Raw genomic sequence first — 16,775 nt, 5'->3', positions numbered from 1 at the left:
AGGTGGATCTTGGGTACGTCTCAAAAGCCGGACCTCTGCGGATGCGTATGGAGCAAGGTTGTCTGTAATATTTAAAAGAGGTATCCGTTATTTTATGCTTTATGTTTGGGTGTTTCTTCAACTTTAGGGTTGATTTTTATTAAAAAAAGAACACATTTCAACTGTATTTTGTTATGTTAAGATAACATTAAAATGATTTATCATAAATTCATCTATTTTTTTCCTACTTTTCAAATGTCTTTACTGTATAGATTTTAAGTTATCATTTGTTAATGCATTAACTAACAATGAGCAATACATTTGTTATAGTATTAATCTTTGTTAATATTAGTTAATAAAAATACAATCTTTCATTGTTTGTTCATGTTAGTTCACAGTGCATTAACTAATGTTAACAAATACAACATTTGATTTTAATAATGTTTTAGTAAATGTTGAAATTATTATTGACTAATTTTAATAAATGCTGTAGAAGTATTGTTCATTCTTAGTTCATGTTATCTAAAGTAGTTAACAAATGCTAACTAATGAAACCTTACTGTAAAGTGTTACCAGGTATTTTTCACAGACAAAAGTGCCACAGTTATTGAAACACCTGCAAAGCTGAATTTTCAGTTCATTACTCCAGTCTTCAGGGTCACATGATCCTTCAGAAATCATTCTAATGTTGATTTGTTGCTCGAGTAACATTTATTATTATCAATGTTGAAAAACATTGTGCTTTTCTGCATTAGCTTTTTTCAGGATTCTTTGGTAAAAATGAAAGTTCAAAAGAACAGCAATTCTTTATTCGAAAAACTTTTGTAACATAAGAATTTTTACTGTCAGTTTTGATGCATTTAATGCATTCTTGCTGAATAAATATTAATTTCTTTAAAAAAAATCTTACTGACAAACTTTTGAAGGGTAGTGTATGTGTCAGTTATTTTCTGGATTTATCGAATATCACGAGGTTCATGGCATTTTGTCTTAATAAAAGACTTGTAAGAGGCTCAAGTGGTCAGTCTCGAGTCTTGAATTTGCAAACTCTTCAAGCGCAATTATACATTCCGCTTTGATAGAGTTATGCCTTTGAAATATTCAGTACTTCATCTTGGACCACAAATCTGACCAAAAAGTCAAAAGGTTGTCTGCAGAACTAAAAGTGCATACAACAATTTCTATGAGTTTTCACTTTGCTTGCAGAATTAATTACAATTTTATACCAAAAGTCAAAAGTTACACCATGGCGAGACGAGACGAGATGCGATAAGATTCCAGCGAAAAACAATTTGTCTGTCAACACCAAATGTGACTTTGAGACGTGATAAAGTCAAAAATCACAGCCAATCAGAAGAGAGCGAGGCGGGCCCTCTTGGCAAGCTCCCGGCACTCACGACTCAATGGAGTACATAATCAAATTCATGAATATTACACCATTTTAAATTTACTGAAAATATGTACTTTACTGAAACCACTTTTTGTCATATATACATACATATATATATATATATATATATATATATATATATATATATATATATATATATATATATATATATATATATATATATATATATATATATATACTTGTCAGTTTGAACATTCTTGTTTCCTTTAATGTTTTTCATCTGAAGTGAATTGTCCATTGTTGCTTTCAGTGTGGCTATAAAAGATATACAAAATGATATTCAAACTCACATTAGACACATTTAACATTAAATAACACATAAACATTACCTGAGATTGTCATTTACATACTGTGTGCCGTCGCGTCTGGTTAGGACAAAAACTCTGATTAACATGGAAAAGGTACCTTTTATCGTGTGTTGTGGTGTCGCATCTAGTTAGGATACAGTGTTACACTACATATGATTTATAGAGCAGATTGCAGCTCTGAATGATTTTCTTAGTGACAAAAACGGCTGTGCATAAACTTTCAGGGCTAAAGCCCACTCGTAGCATTGCCCATCTCTCTAACCCTGCCAGTGGGAAGGACGTTGATTTGTAAACGCTATGAAATGCCACATTACTGGTTTGATTAGTCCTTTGACTTTGGCAGCACATTTACGTAAACCTTGACTTTACTGCCTTCCTGCGTGACATCTCGCTAACAAGCTCTAGGTATTAAACACACTCCCTTACATCTTTGCTCTAACAATACTATATTTGGTAAGCCAAAGATATTTTCTACCCTCTTTTAGTGCAACCTTCAGTTCTTGTATTTCAGAGCCTGGCAGACGGGCTTATCCTTGATACTTCGGTGAAGCCCCACAGAGCCAGGATGTAATTGACTGTCCACTTCTGAACACCACACGGCTGAATTTTCTATTATCTGTCCAAAAGGTGATGTAAATTCAATTCAAAAAGGCTCGGTCGAATTAAACAGTGTGCGCATGTGAGAAAAGATGATAGAGAGAAAGAGAAAGACTTGCCTTATAGTGTTATACTGTATGTGTGAAGATGTATTGATGAGCGTAAATGGAAAAATAGTCGGTGTAGGTTTGTGTTTATATAGTCCCTGTGTATTAATGCGTGTGTGGTTGTGTAGTTAAGTAGTTAATTGTGAGACCGTTGACACATGATCCTGAATGGGTGTTAGAAAGTGCGGATGTGTATTTATTGCATGTAGTGTAGTGTGTGTTCATACTGTCTCTGGGTCCTTTGGGAGTATGGAGTGGGGGGGACTTTGTCCTAATGATGCGTTTTCTACACCATTGATTCAGTAGCTCTGCTCCACAGTAAATCCTTCACATGCAACACATTAGAGCCTAGGCTTTTTCCTCCGCCAATCGATTCACAGAACTTACAGCCGTTCCTCTTTTCTCCTCTTCTCTGTTCTGCGCTCGTCTCCATTCCTCTGTGCTCCTTATTTTGCCTTTCTTTTTCTAAAGAAAGTAACAGTGAAAAGAGTTTCTTCCTTCCTTGCTTGCTTGCTTCCTTCCTTCCTTCCTTCCTTCCTTCCTTCCTTCCTTCCTTCCTTCCTTCCTTCCTTCCATGTTCCTTTACCCTTTCCTATTTCCTGTAAATTGATTCAATGGCTAATTGGTTAGACTAATTTTTGAATCTTGATTTTTTTTTTTTTCCCTATTTTCCATTTCTTTTCCACATACTTGTTTCTTTCCTTTTCGCCTTCCCTATTATTTTCCTTTATCATTATTTACCTTTGCTTATTTTCCTTTTTATTTCTTTCCTTTACTTTACCAGTTCCTTTTCCTTGGCATTTAATTTTCCTTTGTTTTCCTTTACCTATCCATTTGCTTTACCCTTTGCATTTCCTTTTCTTTCTCCCTTTTTTCTTGTCTTTTTCTTGTATCTTTTGCTTTTCATTTTCCTTTACCTGTTCCTTTCCCCTCATTTTCATTAGTTTATTTTACCTTACTCTAATGTTCAAAAGTTTGGGGCTGGTAAGATTTTTATAAATGGTTTTTGAAAATATTGTATGCTGAATGATGATAAAGCTGAATTTTCAGCATCATTACTCTCATCTTCCACATGATCCTTCAGCAGTCATTCTAATTTTTGAGACCGTCCTCCTCCAAAAAAACGAACCGATAGGTCATTTTTTCAACCACCTTATTACAACCTCTGTTTACGTTTAAGTCATGCACCCTCTAGCTGGCATAAAAATAATGACACTGTCGTGTTACATCTGTCGTGAAATGATATATGACTTTTGTTGCGTGTTCATTTAAATGTATGGACTTTTTTACACGCCCCTTACCTGCCATTTGTCCTATTTCCATTTAGCAAAGCTCATTTTTTTTATTAATGACTACACCTACACCTACCCCAAACCTAAACCTACCCTTAGTGATTTATAGTGCATATACACTTTATGAGCACATGCATTCCCTGGGATCGAACCCATGATCGCACGATCACATGATTGCATATTGTTGTATATTGCAATGCTCTACCAATTGAGCCGAAATATGACGCAGATAAAGGGGTACAATGCATTAAAATGAAAGTGTCCTGTTGTCGATAGGGGCGCAACATTTGTAAACGCTTCTATGGGTCGTATTCCAGGGAGGTGACAAACGAAACCTAGACAAATTTTTTCAGGATTCTGTGAAGAATAAAAATTTCAAAAGAACAGCATTTATTTTATATTAATTTAGGTAACACCTTATTTTAAGATGTTGTAATTACACATACTTACTATAGTAATAACAGTAAATTATGCATAATTACAAGTAACTAACCCTAAACCAAACCTTAACCCTAATTGTAAGTCTATAGTAAGTACATGTAGCTAATTAATATTACTCAGTACTTATTCGAGCAAGTACAATGTAACTCACCTTAAAGTGTAACCTTAATTTAATTTAAATTAAATTAATTAAATATATAACTTTTTTGTCAAACAAAAAATGTTACTGACCCCAAAATTTTGAATTGTCGTGTATGTGTCATGTCATTGGGGAGTTCGGCTCATACTGTATGCCATCTGTTAAGGTTCTTGTTTTCGCGGTCAAGGGGTGCAGCAGTTGAGAATCCAGGTTTAGTATTAAAGCCCATTAGAAATGCATCCACCAACCTCCTCAAATATTCCCTCACACTACCACTTCATTCCACTGGAATAATATCACTCAAGGAGAGGACTCATTAGTCCCAGAAACAGCTCCTGAATATTTAAGGTCTATTTTATTGAATCAAAAAAGAAAAGCTTGACGTGGTTTCGGCACAGTAATTGAAGATCGCTCTCGTTCTCTCTCACTTTCTCTCTCTCTCTCAGATTACTCTCTGAGCTCATATTGCTGTCTTCAAAGTGCATTTTTATTTAATCAAGGGTTTACTGCTTCCAATTAAATATTTTAAGAAGACATGTTGTTTGTAGGTGGGGGTAGGGTGGAGCGGCACAAAGGTGTCCTGGAGTACTTCAGGAGACCTTGAATTCTCAGACCTTGGAGGACAGTTTATTCAAATTACCCAAGGTCTACAGGGATACTCGTGTTAAAGGGAGGAGGGGGAACTTTGGGAATTTGGTACCTTTGCTCAATCTTTACAACCATGAAAGCGATACACACTATTGCAGGCTTGACAGGCACGGCCACTAAAATGACATGAACAAACATGACAGTGCTTGGAAACACTTTTTGGAACAATAAATGTTTGATCAGCACATATTGATTTGAGCACACACAAACCGCAGCTGGAAATGTCTCAGCTTACCTGGTGTGTTTATGCCAGTTTGTTTGTTGGTTGTTTTTGGTGCACCAGTGATTCTTGCCCAAACAGTCTTGGGTTATTGCCCTCACAGAAACTTTTGAAGATGAATGCTTTTTTGGCTAGATGATCAATTGGATTATTTGCAGTGGCAGGTATAAATAATGACAGTAATAAGCAAAAACAAGTGAAGGAGCAGCTGTAATTTATTATTCATATCATGAATCCCAATTGTTATAAATGATGCCTGCATTATTCCATTGCCCTCTCCTTTACTCTCGAAACCAGTTGTGCACATAAACCCTAAAGGCTTCTAGTGAAATACTGATCCAACTCATTTTTTCCATCAGTAAAAAGGCTACTGAGTGTGTGGAATGTATTTGGGATTTGTTTACAGTTGTTTCAAAACTGTATTTGTGTTATTGACATTTTCTAAGCATTCTTTAAAACGTGAAAAAGCTGAAGAATTCCAATTTATTTAGAGTAGGAAAAAAAATGTGGAAATTTGTTTTACTTTTATTTGAAAGCGTTAAAAGTATTTTTTTGAAAATAACAAAGATGTGCAAAGTTATGATTCTGAGCAAAGCAAGTTATTGCAGTGATTGCAAGGTGAACAATATTGAAATTCCTCTTCTTCTTTTCTCTACAATTAAAACAGCCTGAATAAACAGCCTCTTTTCAGATTTTGTTTTCTAAATAATTTCAGCCTTCAGGTGTGATATTGATTTTTATAATTCAAGTATTTTTTACACTACCGTACAAACATCTGAAGTCGGTAAGAAGTCGAGAGTCTCTTGTGCTCACCATGGCTACATTTATTTGAAAAATACATTAAAAACAGCAATATGCAATTTAAAATAGCTTATTGGTGGGTGGGGGCAAGATTCTTTGATGAATAAAGTTTAAAAGAACAGCATTTTTTTTTTTTTTTTTTTTATTTAATGCACCCTTGTTGAATAAATCTTACTGACCCTAAGCTTTTGAATTCTTTACACCTTTTAAATTTTGTTTTAAGTCTGAAATTTTTCCATTACCATAGCCGGTTAAATTGATTTAACAACGATGATGTCATTGTAATATTTATACACACTCAATCATGATTGACTTTTTTTTGCATTTATTTACAAATAGAATTGGCCCTTTCATTCCAACGCTATCTCATGACCGATTCGTACGTATTTTACGAGGTGGCTAATTCTTATGACCTCACAGTGCGAAATCATATGATTTGTCTAAACCCCATTGACGGGTAGGTTTAGGGGTGGGGTTAGGGGTAGGTCATTCTTACGAATTCATATGAATTTGGCAACTCATAAAATATGTACGATTTAGCAAAAACCTTGTAAAATACGTGTAAATTGTCATGAGATCAGGTTGTTCTTTCTTGCATCTTTAAAGATGCTGTATGCGATTTCTCAAATTCATTGTTGAACACTGTTGATATTTGAAATCAACCCAAACAAACCCACCCCTCTCTTCATTGCTCTGCCTCCAAAACTCACACTCCAATCCTAACCACCCTGCTCCGAGTCGGTCTCGAACCCATGCCTGATCACTGCTGGCATGCAAGGCGAATGCACTACCAATGACGCTAAACACCGCATTCTCTAGCAGTTGTCAGTGTGCAGTAGTTTAACTGCAAAACTCTCACTGTTACACATGCAGTGCGAGTGGATGTCTGTTTATCACAGCTGACACAACAAAATGCTTCATGAAAAATAAAGCGCAGATGATGAACGAATGACAAGGAAGCACAAAAAATGAAAGTACAGTACACACGAGTAAATACAAACAAGAGTTTGTTGTTAGTCACCAACAGCACAGCAGCTCCAGACAATCAAAACCCAGTGTTACTCGCATGAGAAGGAATCAAAGCAGCCTCCACATCTGTTTTCAGGCCTTCCCGCTTAGCTCTCTCAAGCGCTGGAAAGCTTTTCTAATATAAACACGGGTCCTAAAGTGCTTGCCCAATCATAAACCTTCATTCCAGTGATATTCTTTTGAGCTCTTTTGTATTGTGTCCTATCTCTAATGCTGATTGGTTAGACGTTTGTTGTTGGTCTCAGCCCGACTAACTTCCAAACAGTGTATTTGAAGTAATACTGAGTCCCCCTTTAAACGTATAAGTTCTCATGCTGTGAGACTGAAAACAAGTGAGTGTCATGATTTTGGCAGAGTGTATGGTGGTTCTGATGCGGCAAGTCATTACAAATACAGCACAACTACACAGCAAATACAGACTAAAACCTACGCTTTTCTAAACAGTAATACTATTCTTTTGCAGTCTTGCAAGCACTAGATTTTCCCTCATTAAAGTTTTTGTAGCAATTGCTCATCACAAAGTCTGACCCAAGGCACTGTGAATAGAGTCAGGGCCAGTGATCACCATGGTGACCGGGATGTAGTACTGAAACACAGAAGATATGTGCCACCAAAATATGCAACAGGTAAAGGGCTTTGTAGGATGGCGTTTTCATAAATGTTGTTAAAACTGTGTATACTGGAACAATTGTGGAATGGTCACATGTGGAGTCAGGCCTCCCAACAAGTCATCCATTCATGCCAGCACATAAAATTATTGGTTTATCTTTATAACTGTCAGCTATATAATTTTCCATTGTTACAAGGTAGTGATTTTTTTTTTTTTTTCATAAATTGTTGTAATTTATCATTCAGGATAAGGCTAAATGTGTTTCTAACCCAGATTAGATTTCACTAGTTGATCGTGAGGTAGAAACACAGATTTATTTTATTGCTGAGCTAAAAGCTGCTTTTCTGAAAGCATCCAGGGTGGTGACAGTAGAGTGGAGACACTTTGGCCACATTTTGTTCACTTTGAAGGATTTTAGATTAATTTCATTCTTTTTCTAATCATTCTTTTAGATATTTTACTTTGCTTCTCAGTATCTCCAGCTTTGTGTTTGTGGTCCTCGTAAACCCTAATTGTGGGGACATTTTTTGGTCCCCATGAGGAAAATGGTTTATAAATCATACAAAATTGTGTTTTTTTGAAAATGTAAAAATGCAGAAAGTTTTCTGTGATGGGCAGGTTTATGAATAGTGTTATGGGATAGAATTTGAAGTTTGTACAGTATAAAAACATTATATCTATGGAAAGTCCCTAAAAACATGGAACGTGTGTGTGCATGTGTGTGAGTGTGTGTGTCCCTTAAGAGTGTCTGCAAAAGGGGAGATAAGACACTACTGTAGGACACTAGTGGATAGTGTTCACAGAATCCTGGTGATCATATCTTTTCTCTACTTTCCTTTCTCCTACTTTCCCTCATCCATTCTTTTACCTTGTCCTGCAATTTTCACAGCATGCATGTTTCACATCAATAGGGTTAGACTGAGAGGGAGTGAATTGTCCCCCAGTCATGCAGAAACTTTCTTGTTAAATTATATACATTACAGTTTAAAAGTTTGGGATCAGTAAGAATTTTTTTTTATAAGAAATTGATTCTTTTGATCAGTTTAATGCATCCTTGCTGAACTAAGACAACTAAGAATTTTAAATTGTTAGAAAATTGTTACAAATTTTCATTTTCTATTCTTCAAAGAATCTTAAAAAGTGCTATATCATAGCTTTTTTCAACATTAAGATAATAATAAGAAATGTTTCTTGAGCACCAAGTTATTTTACAGAATTACAAAACTTCTCAAATTTACATCATTAATACATTTCATTTATTTTATTATAAGAACATTCCATTTGATTTTGTAAGATACAAATTTTGATACTGTTTGGCTTCCATTTGATGTAAAATCTGGATTTTGAACCACTTTTTGAAATTTCTCGAAGTCATTTTTTATTTGTTTGTTTGTTTTATTTTTCCAGAGTGCTTGGAGACATGCCCTGATGTTCAAATGAAACCTGCGCCTCTGACAAACCTCAGAGACTCTATTCGTTCCTCTGTTATTTTCACAAACCTCCAGCTTTTCCTCCAAATCCCCTCCATTATCATCCGACCGTTGTTTTATCTTCACTGCTCCCTTTGTACTGTTTTTTTCTTCTTTTACATTCTCTCTCTGTTGTCCTTAAAGTGCTGTCTTGACCATACAGAAAGAAACAATATTGCCTTTAGAGGACAAACAAATAGAGGCTCTCCATTATCTTTCCATTCATCCCGTATATTTGTGTGCCTTCGCCTGTGTGTGCGCACTACGACGCTTGTCAAGTGGGACAGGGAAGCATGCACAAGTGTCCCATGAGAGCTCTAGCCCATTCTATAACATGACAGGCCCTCAGAGGAGCGCGCCAAGCTGTCACACTGAGCTCTCCCCAACGCTAATGAGTCAGAGTTAATTAAAAAACCTAGGCAGGACTGCGGGAGACACACACATCAACGCACACACTTATAAGCAAGCTTACATGGGCTCACCCAAACTGGCCAGGGTTAAACACACAGAGTGGACAGCGGGGAAGAATATTGCTGATTCATGCTGTAGCCTCAGGGGGCCGTGTGTGTGGACGTCAGCGCGTGTGTCTCTTGTGTGTGTTTAGCGTCCCTGCGGCATTGGGGCTTTTATGGAGAGGCAGGGAGAAAGGGAACTAAGTACAAAGACTGTGAGAGCAGCAGTAGCGTAACTGCTCTCACAGTCTTTGTACTTAGTTCCCTTTCTCCTTTCTGAAGTCACACTTTTCTTTTAGTATCTACCAAAGCAGTTAACAAAATAGTATGCTACTAGACGGAGCTGACATGGCAGCACTTCGACATTGCACTTTGGGCTACCCAAGTTCGACTCCAGGATCGTGGACGTTTCTCAATCCCATCCTGTCTACTCAAAATCTTAAAGAAGAATAAAAATTAAACTACTGCTGTCATTAAAAAAATGAACTAAACAGAATTAAAGAAAGATTCTGAAAGCTTTTTATATTGCATGAAAGAAATCTCTAGATGTGGTCTCATTTTAGATGTGGTTAATGAATTAGTTACTACACTTTAAAAAGAATTGTTGGTTTAACTTAAAAAAGTAAGTTACCTGGTTGCCTTAAATTTTTAATTTCAATGAACTCAAAATTTTGAGTTAATACAATGAAGGCAATTGGTTTAATCAACAGAAACTCAAAGTATTATGTTAAACCAATCACCTTCATTGTATTAAAGGGTTAATTCACCCAAAAATTAAAATTCTGTCATTAATTACTCACCCTCATGCTGTTCCACACCTGTAAGACCTTTGTTCATCTTCAGAACACAAATTAAGATATTTTTGATAAAATCTGATGGCTCATCGAGGCCTGTATTGCCAGCAAGATCATTTCCTTTTCAGTGCCCAGAAAGCTACTAAAAAATATTTAAAACAGTTCATGTGACTACAGTGGTTCAACCTTAATAAAGCAACGAGTACTTTTTGTGCACCAAAAAAACGAAATAGCGACTTTATTCAACAATATTTAGTGACGGGCGATTTCAAAACACTGCTTCATGAAGCTTCGAAGCTTTACAAATCTTTTGTTTCGAATCAGTGGTTCAGAGTGTGTATCAAACTGCCAAAGTCACGTGTACTATTGAAGTTTTGAAACACTTATAATTTAACGAAGCCTCGTTCACTGAAATCACATGATTTTGGCTCCCTGAACCACTGATTCAAAACAAAAGATTCGTAACGCTTCGAAGCTTCATGAAGTGGTGTTTTGAAATCACCCATCACTAGATATTGTTGAATAAAGTCGCTATTTTGTTTTTTGCCGCACAAAGTATTCTCGTCGCTTCATAACATTAAGGTTGAACCCCTGTAGTCACATGATCTGTTTTAAATATGTCTTTAGTGGGCATTGGAAGCGTAAATGAACTTGCTGTCAATGGAGGCCACACTAAGCCATCGGATTTTATCAAAAATATCTTAATTTGTGTTCTGAAGATGAATGAAGGTCTCATGGGTTTGAAACAACATGAGGGTGAGTAATTAATGATCATTTTTGGGTGAACTAACCCTTTAACTCAGATTTTTTAATTTAAAAGAACTCAAAATTTTAAGGCAACCAGGTAACTTACTTTTTTTAAGTTAAACCAACAATTATTTTTTACAGTGTATAAGCTAACAATGAGCAATATATTTTTAAAGCATTTTTTAATCTTTGTTAACGTCAGTAAAAATCATTGTTCATGTTAGTTCACTGTGCGTAAACATATGTTAAGAAATACAATTTTGGATTTTAAAAATGTATTTGTAAATGTTGAAATTACCATTGACTTAAGATTAATAAATGCTGTAGAAATATTGTTCATTTTTAGTTCATGTTAACTTTTATATTTAATTAAATCTTGTTGTAAAGTGCTACTGAAATCTTATGAAAATTTTTCATAATTTTACGGTTGTTTGTACAATAACTACAGAAGCTGTGGTTAACATGGTAAATTTTTATAAGGGTTGATTTTCTTTCATCACAAAATGGTTTTATGTTCCTTTTTTGTTAAAAAGAAAAGATTAGCATCTTGCTGCAACAAGGGTTTGTTTGAAAATAAATTAACGGTTTAATTTTCCATTTTGGTTGGCAATCAGTCTTTCCATCTTATCGTCGTTTGTGACACTATTAGCATGCAGGCGGAAATGTCAGCAGCAGATTATCATGTTTACTCAGCATATTAATATATTAGCATTTTTTTAATATTAATGCAAGATTAGCATAAACATTAGCATCCATTAACATGCTTTTGCATATTCAAATTTGCTTACTTCATGTACAAATGCGACGTTAATCGTTTCAGCTTTTGTTCAGTGGTTATTCCACTCTATTCCTATCCCAGTGGGATTTTTGATTAAGTTGACGCTGAAAAGATTCATGGTTGTTTTTAGCAAACTACTTTAGCAGGGTGAGATTAGCATCATGTGAGAGTGAGTGCTTGTTCGTAGAGCTGCATGTTAACACAAATGCACATTGATGCACATTAGGGCAGATGTTCTGAGGAGGGACAGGAAGATTGTCGTCTTGTCACAATGAACTTAAAGAAGGAGACACGAGTTGCAGCAGGCCATGAAAGCTGAGAAAAAGATCCTATCGCATCAGGCGTGCTTAGATGAACTGTCTCGCTATCTCATTCTTTCTTCTTACAGATTTTCTCCATAACTTTTTGTTGTTGTTGTTGTTTGGCTTATCCTTTCATGCAGCAAATTTTGTTAATTCTCTCCTGCTAGAATTTGCAAATCTTTTTAAGGAACTTAAAAACCAGTGCTGCATTGTCTCTAAATCTCACATTTGTTGATGTACACATGCATGTACATGTGTTTTTATAGGTCTCGAAACTTAAACATTTGGTGCTCTGTAATGTATTGAACATTGTAGTTGTGAATTTTGCTCATTTAGGCTACGTTCACACTGCAGGGCTTAAGGCTCAATTCCGATTTTTTGAAAAAATTAGATTTTTTTGCAAGGCCGTTCACATTTTCAATTAAATGCGACCTTTTGTGATGTCCTGTGTGAACGTGAAATGACCCAAAAGTGACTCGCATGCGCAGAAGAGTACGCAACGGTCAACGACGTCACTCGTTGTTTGCGGAAGTAGACGGCCACTTCGTTTGTTCCAGGCTTTAACCTCCTTGTATTTGGCTCGGAGGCTTTTTATTTTTCGCTGGCATTGGAGCCAGGATCGTCTGTAACCACGCTCGGCCATTTCGCTGGAAATGTTTTTGTAAACCGCCCGGTTCCGATAAGAGCCCTCGAGTTTGGCCTGAATAGAGCTGTCTGTGACCTCGCTTCCCTTCCATTGACTGGTCTCAGCAGCATCATCCGCCATGGTTGTTGTTTATCTTCTAGTTCCCGCCTACTTCAACGCACAATTATGACATTTGTAGCGTATCAATGATGTACGGGTCGGATACATGTGGTCTGGCAGTTCAGACGGAGGTCGCATTTCAAAAGATCGGATACGTATCGGATTCAGGACCACATACCCAAGTGGCCTGGGTCACATTTGAAAAGATCGGATCTGTGTCGTTCAGACTGTCATGAAAAGATCAGATACAGGTCGCATAGGGGCAAAAAAAATCGGAATTGGGTCGTTTCAGCCTGCAGTGTGAACGTAGCCTTAAATGGCATCAAGATAGTATTATCTAGAATTTTGTTGAAATCCCAGAGGCTTCATTCACATGACTAATGAATATTTATGTATTATTATTATGATATAAAAAAGTAATTAATTAAAATAAATTGTTACGATAAATTATTAATGCATTGTACCATTATAACTGTCATGATCACCGTCTGTTCCTGTCACTTCCCTGATTTCATTCCCCATAATCCTCTCTGCTAATCACCTGCACTCACTCCACCAATCACTACACTAATCACCACGCATTACCTGGACTATAAAAGACTCACACACTCTTCACCTGATTGCGAAGTCTTGTTGCCACTGTGTACAATTCTAAGCTTTATTTTCCCTGTCTCCCTGTCTACCTGTTTGTTACTGTTTCTGCCTGATTCTTGTTTTACGACCCTTTGCTGCCTGCCTCGATCCCTTGCCGACGCCACGCTGAATCACTTAATGGCCGCCGCACCAGTGGACACTAACAAAATGGCGGCTACCATCACAACGACACCAGTCCATGTCTCCGCTGATCGCCCAGAGCCACGTCGAGTTTCCGCTGATCACCCAGAGCAACGTCACATCTCTAGATCAGTCTGGGAGCGAAGAGGGTTGCGTTCCAGTGTGGCTGATTCACCGTTGACTTCAGCAACGCACTCAAGGTTGCCGGTTGCAACGTACTCAAGGTCGCCGGTTGCAACGCATTCAAGTTCGCCAGGGGGGGGGCAGTATACCTAAGGGTGGGGAGCTTGTGGGTGGGGGCCGTGCCCGGTCACCTTTGGACTGCAACTTATTATGGCCATTAATGGACTCTGACCCGCCGTGGTCATCTATGGATTCTGTCTTGCTGCGGCTGCCCAAGCCATCTAACCTGCCGTGGTTGCCCAAACCACCTGACCTACCGTGGCTGCCTGAACCACCTGACCTGCCGTGGCCGCCCGAGCCACCGTACCCGCCGTGGCTGCCCGAGGCGCCTGACCCACCGTGGCTGCCCGGGTTCCTGGATCTGCATTGGGGACCCCGTTCCTGTCTACATGCTAGTCTCCAATGCACCCAGTCCCCGTCCCTAGCTGTTCTTTTTACGCCGCGAAGACGCGCCTTCTGGGAGGAGGGCGTTATGTCATGATTCCCCATAATCCTCTCTGCTAATCACCTGCACTCACTCCACCAATCACTACCCTAATCACCACACCCAGCTGCCACGCATTACCTAGACTATAAAAGACTCACACACTCTTCACCTGATCGCGAAGTCTTGTTGCCACTGTGTACAATTCTAAGCGTTATTTTCCCTGTCTGCCTGTTTGTTACTGTTTCTGCCTGATTCTTGTTTTACGACCCATTGCTGCTATATATATATATATATATATATATATGATCACACATATTTAATTTGTTTAAAATGTTCAATATTCCGAAGAGTGTTAGTATGAATGCTGGTTTTTTGTTTGTTTTTTTAACAAAAAAAATAATCATTAGCTATTTTTATTGGCCAAAATATCTCGAAATGTGCATCCTCATTGTCTGTCAAATAATGAGCAAGCATACACAAACATACACTGTTAAATGTTGATACCAGCAAGGCCTTGTAGTCAGAAAATTAAAAGAAGCTGCATATTTTCTTACACACACACACTTGTATTTGCACACACACTCCGTCTTTCTCTGGGGAGCGTGAGTGTGTATGGCTGTGGGCATGTGCTCTCAGAACCTCTTCATCTCTCTTCTTTCTTTTATGTCTCTGTGTCTGCTACACAAATGTAATAATATTGTTTTTCTTTCCTGGGTTGGTGAAAACAATATGAAGGTAGAGAGCCCAGCTTTTCTCAAACAGACACCTGCTTGTGTCTCAACCTCTCTGACCTGTCTTTAATTTATCTCTGTCTCTGTTATTTCCTCTCTCAGGCTGTGCCTTCCTCACATACTGTGCAAGAGAATCGGCGCTAAAAGCTCAGACCGCGCTTCACGAGCAGAAGACGCTACCTGGGGTAGGTCATCACGGTCAAACCGCCACATAAACACATGCACACAAAAAAACACATGCACACTAGAAAAATGGGTAGTTGACACAAAATACTTTTGGGAAGTTTGCTATGTGATATGCTAAATAATCTAAAACTATTTTTATAGCTTACATTAATTCAGATCCAACATGGAATATTTGTACTTAAAAATAAAAGTACTTTTATTACTTGTATTCAGTAAAGATGCATTGATCAAAAGTACAGTAAATATGTTTAAAATGTTACAAAAGATTTCTATTCCAAATAAATGCTGTTCTTTTGAACTTTGTTCAAAGAAACCTAAAAATGTGAAAAATCAGCTTTACCATATCAGGAATAAATTGCGTTTATTTTATAAATAAATTAAAATCTATTAAAACAGAAAACTAATATTTCACAATATTACTGTTTTACTGTATTTTTGATCAATTGAATGGTAGTGTATGTGTATATAAATAAAAAAAATAGCAATGTTCTGTGTCATCTACCCTAATTTACACGTAAATACATTTTACATTTTAAACACATGATATGCAGGTCTGGCTAGAAGATTTAATTCTGTATATTTCTTGCCATATATCTCAAAAAGTTAGCTCTCAAAAAGTGCTAATTCTTCTTTTTTGGCTGCATTTTCAATCCTGTTCACTCTCTTCTCATACTCTTCCTTCCTTTTCCTCTCTATCTCTCTCTCTTTCTTTCTGGAAGAGCCTTGTACCCAAGGGCAAGAACTACACAGCTCCACATTAGAGCTGGCCTATTTATAGTGTCTTTTAGTGTCTCTGAGCATGTGTGTGTGTGTGTGTGTGTGTGTGCGATCGTGCCGTATGAATGTCTGCAGGCACGTGTGTGTGTGTGTGTATGTATTACTCTGTCACTCCTCTTTAGGTTCAGTACAAACTTTCTGTCCCGCTCTAACATTGTTTGGTTGCAGTGTGTGTGTGTGTGTGTTTTGAAGTTTCTCCGTAAGCTCTTGCTCAGCTCGGTTTGGTGTGTTCTGTTTTAATGACGCCTCCAGGGAGAATGACAGTTGCCGTGGCGAACGGAATGCCTTTGATGCGAGTGATTATGACATCATAGATGTTGAATGCGAGGGGAGTCACTTTGCTGTAGTTCCACTTCCTTTCTCTTAGCGCAAAGAATATTTACTGTGTAAAAACACGCACACAGCCATACACGTTTTGTTCATCTCCCCACCCCCACCGCAGCAGGAACGTGTAAGTCATCATGTTAGATGTTGACTGTAATAAGAAAAACCCTTGATCGTCTTATTATGAGCACATCTATTTGCACGAAATGCAAACGCAGCAGCTGCAAATGAATTCAATCGAAGGCTCTGCCTATCACAAATGTTTCATAAGAATACTAATTACCCAGAGGAACATTTTATCGCTCGGTTTGCTCATTCAGAGCTCAGGAGACTTAGAGTTCTTGGTTAGGTTTTGATTTTTGTCTTTCATTTTTGTCTCGGATGTTTCTCCTATAATTTCTTAAAGGGATAGTTCACTCAAAAATGAAAATTCTCCCATGATTTATTCACTCTCAAGCCATCCTAGGTTTATATGACTTATCTTCTTTCAGATGAACACAATCT

The 16,775-nt window shown here is 37.4% G+C and overlaps 1 protein-coding gene across 10 annotated transcripts in view; it reads left to right on the top strand.

Annotated features, from left to right (window-relative positions):
* The window catches only part of celf4 (CUGBP, Elav-like family member 4), a 104,534-nt gene that overhangs the window by 17,261 nt on the left and 70,498 nt on the right, over nucleotides 1-16,775 (top strand). For 9 of the 10 annotated variants that reach the window (XM_067375148.1, XM_067375147.1, XM_067375141.1 and 6 more), the window contains exon 2: nucleotides 15,087-15,169. In XM_067375148.1, the coding sequence (XP_067231249.1) occupies nucleotides 15,087-15,169 (83 nt within the window). Of the gene's footprint in view, nucleotides 1-2,213; nucleotides 2,326-15,086; nucleotides 15,170-16,775 lie in introns of those variants that run through there. The other variant, XM_067375146.1, reaches the window with a different exon arrangement.

The sequence above is a fragment of the Chanodichthys erythropterus genome, chromosome 22, assembly GCF_024489055.1.
Source record: "Chanodichthys erythropterus isolate Z2021 chromosome 22, ASM2448905v1, whole genome shotgun sequence".
Taxonomy (NCBI): domain Eukaryota; kingdom Metazoa; phylum Chordata; class Actinopteri; order Cypriniformes; family Xenocyprididae; genus Chanodichthys; species Chanodichthys erythropterus.
Note: the sequence above shows the minus strand (reverse complement) of the source record. Positions and strands in the feature narration are given on the sequence as shown.